The following is an 11774-nucleotide window of genomic DNA, read 5'->3' as shown; positions in this document are numbered from 1 at the left end:
GCTAATAACATTAATGTCATCCAGTTAATGGATTTTATCTGCTTTAATTCTAGGGGACAGGTTAGGTCAGAGACAGCCAGTGGTCAGGACTGGGAGAGTTGCACTCCAGCCCCATGTGAAGGATACCACATTGGCTAAATCCTAGCTGAGGTTATAATTTTTTTTAAAAAATGTTTTTTTTATTAAAGTTTGAAAAGAAAAACAAAAAAGAAGCAATATACAAATCAAACGCCAAGCATTTTAGTTTTTAACATAAAAACTAAAGAAGGAAAAAAATGAGAAAGAAAAGACTTGTGGGTCTCTGACTATCAGCTTTATAGACTTATGCAAAATCCTTGTTCCGTAAACGCATTCCAACTCTTCTCCTTTCCATAAGCCAACCTTTTTTCAGTCTTCAAACTAAAGCTCATTTTCCTTTTTGTGCAAAAAGACCACAAGGGGTTTCTAATTATTAATCAACAATGATTTTTATCCAATTAAACACATCAACTTGGCCATCTCAGCCAAAGCCATTAATTCCAGTAACCCTTCTTCCATAGTCGGTAGTGGTGCCTGCCCTGTGGAATGCCCTCCCATCAGATATCAAAGAGATAAACAACTACCTGACATTTAGAAGACATCTGAAGGCAGCCCTGTTTAGGGAAGTTTTTAGTGTGTGACATTTTAATGTATTTTTAATTTTTGTTGGAAGCTGCCCAGAATGGCTGGGGAAATAATAATAATAATAACAACAACAACAACAACAACAACAACAACAACAACAACAACAACAACCTTCCATCTTTATGCATATAAAAATCTCGCCACAGTGAGCATATATTTAAATAATTTTCCATATTCTTTTTCTGGTTATATATCATCCATTAGTCCCAACAGGAAGAGTTCTTGTTTCAGCTGAATATTAACTTTCAAAATCCTCTTTATCAATTTGTGTCAAGTATTTTTTAGCTTTTTGAACATACACCAAGCATGATAAAGTGTCCCTTCATGTTCTTGACATTTTCAACAAATATTTGGAACATTTTTATACATTCTAAATAATTTCTCAGGAGTTAAATACCAATGGTACATCATTTTGTAAAAATTCTATTTTAGAACATAGCACAGTATGTATTTTAACCCTTTTGCCTATACGTATATGTTCCCACTGTTCCATCTGTATAAACAACACTTTTTGCTCATTTAATCATGCATTATTTAACTAGTTCTTCCTACATTTCAAATTTCAACAAACGTTTAAACATTTTTTATATAACATGTTCATCATCTTTATACAATTGCTTCTCAGAATCCATCTTGTTTTGTTCCATACCTCAAGTCTTTTTTCCCCAACTTAAGTCTCTCTGCTGATTGTAAATGAGAAAAACCACTGAAAATTTTAACCTTCCACTGTTAATTGTTCTCTTGTTTTAATTTTACAATCTCCTTGATTCCACTGTGGGTTAGGTTATAAATGTAAGCATAATCATTCAAGATTAATTGTTGTGCATGCTGCTGGTGTGTTGCTTATTAATGATTAAAGGCCTTCATTATGACTGGCCATGAATAGGGTCCAGAAATAGAAGGATCATTAATATGTAACTCAATGGAGTTGATTTGTCTCATTTGTGCTATGACGCTTGCCCTCTAGGAAGTGAGCTCCTTTCCCAGTTGTTTGTAATTGTGCTTTGAAAGAGATGAAGCTGATGTGGCTACTAAAATTATCTAAGCAACGGTTTGGATTCTGATGCTAGACCAAAATTAGGGAGAAAAGCAAGTCTGGTTTAAGCTCTCATATAAGAAGGACGGACATTTTAAGTGGATTATGGCAACCGGCACCATGGTGCTAGGACTGGTGGTTGCACCCATGGGATGGGTTCTGATGCTGGCAGCTACAGTAACACCAGAATGGCGGGAGTTCCCCAAAAGACCTGGTTTCCCTCAAGATGTCTCCTTCAGTGACGGCCTTTGGGAGAGCTGTATGGAGATGACCAGCATACAAGACAAGGTATGCCAACCGGTTCCAGAGGAGATGGCTATCTCCTGGCCTGTTCAGATGGTGAGGGCCCTGACTATCATCTCTCTGCTTGGTGGCTTCCTGAGTTATGTTCTTACCCATGTGGGGACACGCTGGTGGTCTGAACATCCAAACTACTGCCTTACAGGAGGCTCTGGGCTCCTGCTCCTGCTCTCTGGAGTCTTATACCTCTATGTAACATCCTATATGGCATACAGAGTCCTATCTAACATTGCAAACACAGAGACCCCAGATATGGACAAATTCCATCTTGGAACATGTGTCTATCTAGGTTGGAGTGGAGGAGCAGCCAAGACCTTTGCTGGGATGTGCCTGGCTACAAGTTTCCAAAGGGAGCATGACAACAACTTAAGGAATCTACCTATGCCCTACTATGTGGATTATTAAGGAACTGAATTCAGTCTTTCAGGATAATTGGTAGAACAAAATGGGTTGGTGGGTCTTTTAATCCAAACTTTGTATGTGGTAGCATGCACTCTTTAAAAATATTTGTGGGATGTGGCTCAGTGATGACTTGCAAATTGAAGATACAAAAGCTTATCAGGAAATGTGTGTTGTGCTTCATGACAGGAAGAGTGGGAGATGAACCTGTCAAGGCTGAAATGGGCAGGTCAACAGGTAGGGTGTAATGGATATAAGAATATAATGTATCTGCACATTTCAACCATAATTAGAGGGGGGGATTATACTGAGATAGGGCTGCAACATGAGGATTAAGACAGCAATCCCATTTACCAGGGAGTAAATCCAATTGAATTCAAGTCTAATCTAGACTAGGCATTAAATTATACTGAAATGTTGACACTGCAAGGATTCGTTGATGAACAGTACTCATCATATCCCTGTCCTGGATGGGGTAGCATTCTCCTGCAAGGAACAGGTCTGCCACTCATGGGTACTGCTGGATCCAGCACTGTCACTGAAAGCTCAGATAGCCACCGTGACTAGGAGTGCCTCTTTCCAGCTCAGCTGGTTTGCTAGCTATGGTCCCTCTCAAAGAGAAATGTCTTGTCCACCATACTCCATGCAGTGGTGAACTTCAGGTTGGACTACTAAAATGTGTTTTACATGGGTCAGCAATTGAAGACAATTTAGAAACCTATCCAACATGCAAAAAGCACTCCCCAAAATAGTACTGCCATTAGAACTCGCATAACCCCTGTTTTAAAACAGCTGCAGTGGTTGCCAGTTTGTTTCCTGGTTCTGTTCAACGTGCTCACTTTACTGTTTTAAAGCCCTAAATGATTTAGGCCCCAAATATCTGAAAAACTACATACCTACGGACCCCTCCCCATGGAAGTGAGTCTGGCATGTTCATTCTATAGCTTTCCTTGCATGCTGAAGATTCATACCTCTTTATCCTCGTCTTTATTTATTTTTTTATAAAATTTTTATTGGTTTCACAGAATTTTTTAAGAAAAACAAACAAACACTTAAAAAGACAAACATACACGTATAGTTTCAAACATATTTTCATAAACCTCTTTTCTTTGACTTCCCCATACCCCCCCTCTCTGCATCCCAATGTCCATAATTCTACAAACAACTCCCAGTTATTACTTTCCAATCTCTGTCATCTTAGTCCTCTTTTGTATTCTAACCTTATATCCCTGTACCCCTTTGTTTCTGCAAACCACAACATTTTAACATTCATTGAGTTTATAGTAGTCCTTAAGATAACTTTTAAATTTTCTCCATTCTTCTTCCACCGTCTCTTTTCGTTGGTCACGGATTCTGCCTGTCATCTCGGCCAATGTCATATAGTCCATCACTTTCATCTGCCATTCTTCCAGAGTGGGTAAATCTTGTGTCTTCCAGTACTTTGCGATGAGTATTCTTGCTGCTGTTGTAGCGTACATGAAAAAAGTTCTATCCTTCTTTGTCACCAATTGGCCGACAATGCCCAAGAGAAAGGCCTCTGGTTTTTTAGGAAAGGTACATTTAAGTACCTTTTTCATTTCATTATAGATCGTTTCCCAGAAGGTCTTAATCTTCGGGCATGTCCACCAAAGGTGGTAGAAGGTACCTTCAGTCTCTTTACACTTCCAACATTTGTTATCGGGCAAATGATAGATTTTTGCCAGCTTGACTGGGGTCATGTACCACCTGTAAACCATTTTCATAATATTTTCCTTTAAGGCATTGCATGCCGTAAACTTAATGCCGGTGTTCCATAACCATTCCCAGTCAGCTGACATAATGTTGTGTCCAACATCCTGTGCCCACTTAATCATAGCCGATTTAACTGTTTCATCCTGTGTATTCCATTTCAGCAACAAGTTATACATTCTAGATAAATTCTTAGTATTGGGTTCTAACAGTTCAGTTTCTAATTTTGATTTTTCCACCTGGAAACCGATTTTCCTGTCCTGTTTGAAAAATTCCACTATTTGACGATATTGAAACCAATTTTGTACTTTATGTTTCAATTTCTCATGACTTTGTAGTTTGAACTTATCTCCATCCTGTTCTAAAATTTCCCAATACTTCGGCCATCCGACCTCCATATTGAGTTTCTTCACTGCTTTAGCCTCCACTGGTGACACCCATCTAGGGGTTTTATTTTCCAATAGATCTTTATATCTTATCCAAACATTAAACAATGCTTTTCTGACAATGTGATTTTTAAAGGCACTGTTAACTTTGTCATACCAAAGATATGCATGCCAACCAAAAGCATTATTAAAACCTTCCAGATCCAAAATGTCCGTGTTCTCGAGGAGCATCCATTCTTTCAGCCAGCAAAAAGCTGCTGCCTCATAGTACAATTTTAAGTCCGGCAGGGCAAAACCCCCTCTTTCTTTAGCATCTGTCAATATTTTAAATTTAATTCTGGGCTTTTTGCCCTGCCAGACAAATTTCGAGATATCTTTCTGCCACCTCTTAAAACATTCCATCTTGTCAAGAATCTGCAAGGTCTGAAACAGAAATAACATTCTAGGCAATACATTCATTTTGATCACTGCGATTCGGCCTAACATTGACAATTTCAAATTTGACCATATTTCTAGATCTTTTTTAATTTCTGACCAACATTTTTCATAGTTGTCCTTATACAAATTCACATTTTTAGATGTTAAGTAAACCCCTAGGTATTTCACCTTCTTGACCACTGTCAAACCTGTCTCCTCTTGAAATTTCTCCTTTTCCATATCTGTTAAATTTTTCCCTAAAACCTTAGTTTTTTGTTTATTCAACTTAAATCCAGCTACCTGGCCAAACTGTTGTATTATTTCTAAAACCTTTTTCGTACTAGTGTTTGGCTCTTGCAAAGTCAATACTAGGTCATCTGCAAACGCTCTTAACTTATAATGTTTAGCTCCGACCTGCACACCTTTAACCTGCTGATCATTTCTTATCATGTTCAGCAGCACCTCCAGAACTGAAATAAAAAGTAGTGGGGAGATTGGGCACCCCTGTCGTGTTCCTTTTTCTATCTTAAGTTCCTCAGTCACAACATTGTTTACAATAAGTTTAGCTTTTTGTTCAGAATATATTGCAGCCATACCATTCTCAAAGCCCTGGCCTACCCCCATCCCGTGAAGATTCTTCCTCATAAAACTCCAAGAAATATTATCAAAGGCTTTCTCCGCGTCCACAAAGATCAGTACTGCTTTAGTGTTTATATTCACCTCTAGCTTTTCCAGAATGTCTATTACATTCCTTACATTATCTGCTAGGTCTCTTTATCCTCGTCTTTAAATGAGACACACCTCTTTTATTGGATCTATACTGCTCTGCTTTGTTCATTAAAACAATACTGTGTTTCACTTATTTTTATATAATTGTAATGCTTTTATTTCTTTTGATAGTTATATTAGTTTAACAGACTTCCCAGGAATGGGTAGGAATGAGCCTGCAATTCCAAGGATTCTTTGGGGGAAGTCAAGTGCTTTAAATGTGCATTGAATGTTCTTTAAAGATGTATGGATCTCCCCTTTATCTTGCATGTATCTTGATCAAATCCTTTACCCTTTTAAAATTTGGCTTTTTGATTTCCCTGAGGATTTAGATTTATGGAGCATTCCTATTTTGACAAAGTCTTACTGCTAAGAGGAAGCATTAATAGACTGTGGGATTCTTTTTGAGATTCTGTGTTTATTTTGGAAATAAAGTGGTTTTAAGCTTTACTATGGTCAGTAATTTAACACTGCCACTCCCTCTCTTCCTGCCTCCACCCATCAATGAATAACTAGGAAGGAATGTTTGTGATAGAATCCTGCACTGCAATGCCAAGAGTTCCGTCTTCAGGATACTTGTTCCTCCAGCGTTGTATTGGTGCCTCAGTTTAGATAATAGTGAAGGTATGCAGAGCTTTGGAGCAAACAAAACAAAACCCATCCACTTATTGGAAAGAATTGCAGGAAATGAGAAGTCGGAAACAAATATTTATCATTCAGCACTTACAGGGTTTTGTGTTGTTTTTTTTAGTATTCTGCAAGTTTTTTGATCTTGCAACAAATCCCTATTAAATATTTTATTTTTGAAGCTGAAGTTACTTTTTTGTTTAAAAGAATGCAGTGACTTACAAAAAGATCAGCAAAGGACTTTAAACAACCAACACAAAAAGGGCATATTAAATTATACAAGCTCCTGGCAAAAAATATACATAATTCCAGCAGCAACATAAATAATTAGGAGGAAACTCCTTGAACAGATAGGTAACCACTGTTCCTGGTCTTGTCTATGGTAAACCAGCTTGCCCAAAGTTTTAAAAGGGGCAGGTGGGGTTTGAACCCAGATACCCTGGAACAGCACCGGGGAACTATGATTCTGTGAATCTCCAGCCCAATGAGCAAGACATATGTGGCCAAGTAGAGGGCCAGGGCGTAGCTAGCCGCTTCGGCACCAGGAGCGGTGGGGGTGGGGCGAGCTGCCCACTGGTGCGCCATGCGGGGATGCCGTGGCAATTTGCATATGGGGCGCCGCAATGGCGGATGCAAGCCCCATGCTGCCATTTTGGGCAGTGCGGGGCCCCAGGCCACAGTGTCGCTCCCAGGAGAGACCCGTGGATTGGGCGCGCTGCAGGCCAGGCCCTGTGGTAAGTGCCGACTCCCACGGTGTGCCATTTTGTCAGCCCCCTCCAGGATGACACCTGGAGCATGGCGCACCCCCTGCACCTCCCTTTCTCCACCCCTGTATAGGGCAGCTAAAGCTGTGGCTATAAAGGAAAAAGCAGGGGCCTTAAAATGTGCTCCTGATTGGATAGTGGGGTTTGCTGTCAGCACCAATCATCCGATTTCCCACAATGCCTACAGTGACTGTGCAACAGGGACATTGTGGGGTATTAAAAGGGCATGTCCTGCCAGACACTATCTATGCATCATTACAGCCTCATCATTACAGCCGCTTCTGCCAAATAAGCCTACATGGGCCCACTGAAAATGGAAATCTATTTGGATGGCTATAATTAACACAAACATGCTGGAAGCTGATATAAATACAAGATAAAAAGGGTGTATTCGAATTGCAGGAGATGATACTTCTCCAAAAGTGTTCTTTTTAAAAAGGATAAGCATTGTCCTAAAAAAAATCCTTGATTTATTATAGCTCAACGTACACTTCATTGTTTTGGGACTGGACAATTTGAAAGCCATCATTTTGAAGATATATGCAAAGTAACATGTTTGATAGGCTTGAATCTATAAATTGTCAGAGCATTTTTTGCAGTTTAATAGTACATGTAGCCAGTATTATTTATTCTTGCATATGCTTATCCCACCCAAGCTAGTTCCTGATGCAAACCACCGGTCATTTAAAACTGAAAACCACACATTGCTAGGATGCCTTTTTAGTTATTAAAATTACACATAAGAGTTTCAACTTGAAACGTGTCAGTGAAATTGCTGCTTTCTGAATAACTTTTTCAAGGGAAACAAAGCGACGGAAAGCAACTTTAAAATACTGCTTTTTCAGCTTTTTTCAAGATGTTGGTCCACAGACAGCAGTTAGTGTCCTGCTCCCTTGGGTCAGGCTTCTCTTTTGCACTGTCAGAAACATGTGTCTGTCTTCTTTTAAAAAAATAAACCCAGATGAAATCAAAATGCCCGCCATGACAACAAACAATCTTCCTAATCTCTCAGTTCAGCAAGAAGTTCTTCTTTGTCATTCATATTCTTTCTCTCTAGGGTGAGAGGACCATCTGAGTTTGTTTATGGAAACAGGGAGGAAGGTAATATCCACAGAGCACATATCCTGCTGACAAAATAGTTTATGGAGGAGCAGCAGCAGCAGCAACAGCGTCCTCTGGGTTGAAGTCTGACACATAGTCTGTTCTTGCGCCATCCTCTTGGCTCACCCTCTTGGCCCACCAGGCCTGGATTTCCTGGTACAACTCCTGATGTTGTTCTTTCCATGCTCTGAATTTCTCAGAGGTCAGTTCAGAGTCATCCAGAAGAATATCGAGTAGCTGAAGTTCAGCTGTTTTTGCCTGAGGGAGGAAGGAAGGTCCCATCTTTAATGCTGATGCACTGTTCTTTTTAAATTTATTTTTAAGTCTTTGAAGCCCAGAACTGCAAGGATTTTAAAGCTTAGGAAAATGCCAGCCTGTTGCATTTCCATGCTGGTTGTGGTATCTATCACAGGTGTGGGGATCCTTTGGCCCTCTATATCTTGCTGAACTATAACTCCCATCAGCCCCAGCAAGCATGACCAATGTCCAGGGGTGATGGGAGTTGTAGTTCTGCAACATCTTGAGAGCTATAGGTTCCCCACACCTGACTTCTAGTCCACCCCTCACTTTCCATGCTACACCTCCTCTCCCCAGGTCACCCCCCCTCTCTGACCTTGTTCTGCACATTCCTTGAGTGTTTCTGCCTATGCAGAACATGTTCTTGAACTCTGATCATGCTTCCTGCCTGTCTGGAGGGATGAATGATCAATAGTGTGTGCAACTGTTGATAGAAACTAGCTGAGTGTACAAAGGTAAAATTCACATTTATTGCTCTGGCCACTTCTGCCTCTGGCCTTGAGCACCACTAGCATGTGATCCTTGGAAAGTTGCCCAGAAGGGAATGCAGCCCTCAGGCTGAAAGATGTTCCCCTCCCCAGTGTAAAGTGATGCTCCACCTACCTTAAGTGTGCTTTGGAGGGTCCGAACAAGATGAACCTTCTCGTTGATCTCCGGGTTCTTGTTGCGCTTGACGAAGGACTTCCGGTAATATTCGCGGGTGAACACCTGCTGTTTCCCAATGAGAGACACTCCACCTTGCTTCAGACACTTGATCAAAGACTCCAGTTCTTCTCCTGAAGGATCTTCACGAGGCAGAAGGTTGAAAACCATAAGCAAAAGCCTTCTAGAACTCTGCTGCCCTAGAGGGCAGGGCCAGTACAAGAGGAACAGCCTTTCACAGAGATGAATAATGAACTGTGTTGTGAAGGCTGCATTTTCTTCTTCTTACATAAACTTAGAAGGGGGAGGCAATGTGAAACTCACCTGTGGGAGAGGGCAATGCTGGGCTGTGGTCTGCATTTTGTCTTGGGAGGGGACTACTCAGAGGACTCCTGCTTGGGGATTCGTTATTCCCTGCGGCTCCTGTTAGCAGCTGATCTTTTTCCAGTTCCCTCCGCTTTGGCTGGAAGAAAGTAAGATTTTATTATAGCATGCAAGAAATGGAGTAAAGAAGAGCTAAATTCATTATCACTAGGCTCGTCTACCCTTCTGCTTGTCCCATGTCTAGAAAGCACGAGTCTCAGCGGTTTTCCGCTTGAACTTCACATGTCTGAGTGGTTTTGCCCTGCTCCTATCCCAGGGAGAACCCACTCTTTAGTGCTAAATCAGAGCCAACATCAATCCGGAGAAAACCCAAATGGCTGTTTGCTCCAATTGACTGCTAAAGAGCAGTTTTTCCCAGGGGGAAAGCAGTGAGACAAGAAGAAAGGTGGATAAGCCCATTTTGGCAATCTTATGCCACGATTCAGCTCCAAAGGCTCCCCTGAGCTGCTTGCAAATATCAGCGAGAAGACAGCCCCTTCCCTAAGGCTCACAATTTAAGAGTCATGAAACTGGAGGAAAAAAGGATGGGGAGGGAAGATGGGGAAATCAACATCAGCACTAATTTTTACATGAATACATCATGCGTTGAACAAGAGGAATGACAAAATGTGGAGAATCCCCAATTGCGTTTGATGTGAAAAGGGGATTCCCCACAGCAACATTTCAACTGCACCATCAATATAGCATTATCACAACTTTTTGGCAGGCACTGAGTGCGTGAGTCCATTCCCACTTATCTCCATAGCTCAGGTAAATGGGGATGGGCTCGAAATTTCAAACGGGACCTCTTTTGGGTCACACTTCTTTACTATGGGGTGCAGGGATCCATCCATAAGATACTTACCAGATCAAAGCTATGCCTAGGAGAGTCATCCTCAGGGTCCTCTGCTTCTGTTTCACTGTAGCAATCTGTTCAAAGGGGAATTTTTAAAAAGAAAATTCTCAATGTCCAATCACATTCCATTACATGAAATTCACCATGAAATCCAGTCCCAGCAAGAGACATATTTTCTCTACCTTTCTGTAGGGGGCAATTAAAGAGAATGTGATACTGTTGTTTCTCACTGTCAAAACACATAAGTTAGTGTCTCTGAAAATCCCAAGACAGAAATGGATGAAGCTGCCTTATTCAGAGGACCAGTTTGCACCTAACACAAAGCCAAATTATGGCTTCGTGTGAACGCATGAGTTCCTGCTGCACTCCTCCCCTCAGTCTTGCTGCTGCTGCGCTCCTATGAATTGTGCCATGGTTTAGCTTAGTGTGGCGTCCCAAACCAATCTTGTGGGTTGCCTCCTCCAGGAAAACCATGAACTGTAAACCCAAGAACAAACCTTGGTTGCAGCTTGTGGTTTGCCTGGAACAAGTCAAACCGTTTGCCTGCTGAACTATGGCTTAAGCTCACAGGAGCAGGATCTGAGGAGGAGCAAAGTGGTTGTCATCTCTCTGAGAACCATGGTTTGGCTTAGCGTGACACAGAAATGAACCAAGTGTTGGACCTTTGGTGAAGTAGCTCAGCGCTGCCTACAACACTGACTCTTGCCTGCCAAAACCAAATGGAACATCTCTGGACCTGAATTTAGGAACCAAGATGGATTTAGGAATCACAGGCAATAGAGTCCCTTCAGTTTACAGAGAGAGAATATGCTGAACAGGTTTTGTTTATGAAGTGGAAGCCCTTTTGCAGATAACCTTTCTATCAGAAGTGGGCAGCAACTGTGGAAAGGGCACTCTCCTGCCTCTGGAATTCTCACATCCCGGGATGCTTGCCAGGCACCTAATTTAATGCATTTTAGGCACTCCTAGTAGAATAATAGAATCATGGAAGGTACCCCAAGGGTCATCTAGTCCAACCCCCTGAAATGCAGGAATAGATCTGATACTGCTGTTTCAAGGATATATTTTAGTGATTTTTGTAAATTACAAAGTTGAGACATAAACATTTTGAAACAAGTATTGAGAGCCCACCTTCTTGACTATGTGGAACAGATTTATGGACTGGAGTGTATTTCATCATAGAAGTTATCAAACGGCTGACCCACCTGGGAAGAGAAACAGTCTGTTTTGAGATTTACCCAGATGCTCAAGACAATTTTCCTCACTGCGGTATATGAAATCACTAAAAACAAATATCTACTTGAATATGATATTTTTATTTGCAGTATTAACGCTGCTTTGCCTCTCAACTCCCCTTGATGACTTCATTCCCCAAATTGTATTTGGTTATTTGCTGGAGAGCCACAGACTCAGGAATTTGTCAGCTT

General features: G+C 41.1%; 1 protein-coding gene across 3 annotated transcripts in view; it reads right to left on the bottom strand.

The window, feature by feature from the left end:
* Positions 1-6394: 6394 nt before the first annotated feature.
* Positions 6395-11774, bottom strand: part of CNKSR1 (connector enhancer of kinase suppressor of Ras 1) — a 34571-nt gene continuing 29191 nt past the window's right edge. For all 3 annotated transcript variants that reach the window (XM_083511916.1, XM_083511917.1, XM_083511918.1), the window contains 5 exons: positions 11479-11552; positions 10357-10421; positions 9453-9591; positions 9090-9271; positions 6395-8447 (listed from right to left, as the gene is read on the bottom strand). In XM_083511916.1, the coding sequence (XP_083368042.1) occupies positions 8229-8447; positions 9090-9271; positions 9453-9591; positions 10357-10421; positions 11479-11552 (679 nt within the window). In that variant the 3' untranslated portion in view covers positions 6395-8228. The remainder of the gene's footprint in view (positions 8448-9089; positions 9272-9452; positions 9592-10356; positions 10422-11478; positions 11553-11774) is intronic.

The sequence above is a fragment of the Podarcis liolepis genome (assembly GCF_965112155.1).
Source record: "Podarcis liolepis genome assembly, chromosome: 7".
Taxonomy (NCBI): domain Eukaryota; kingdom Metazoa; phylum Chordata; class Lepidosauria; order Squamata; family Lacertidae; genus Podarcis; species Podarcis liolepis.
Note: the sequence above shows the minus strand (reverse complement) of the source record. Positions and strands in the feature narration are given on the sequence as shown.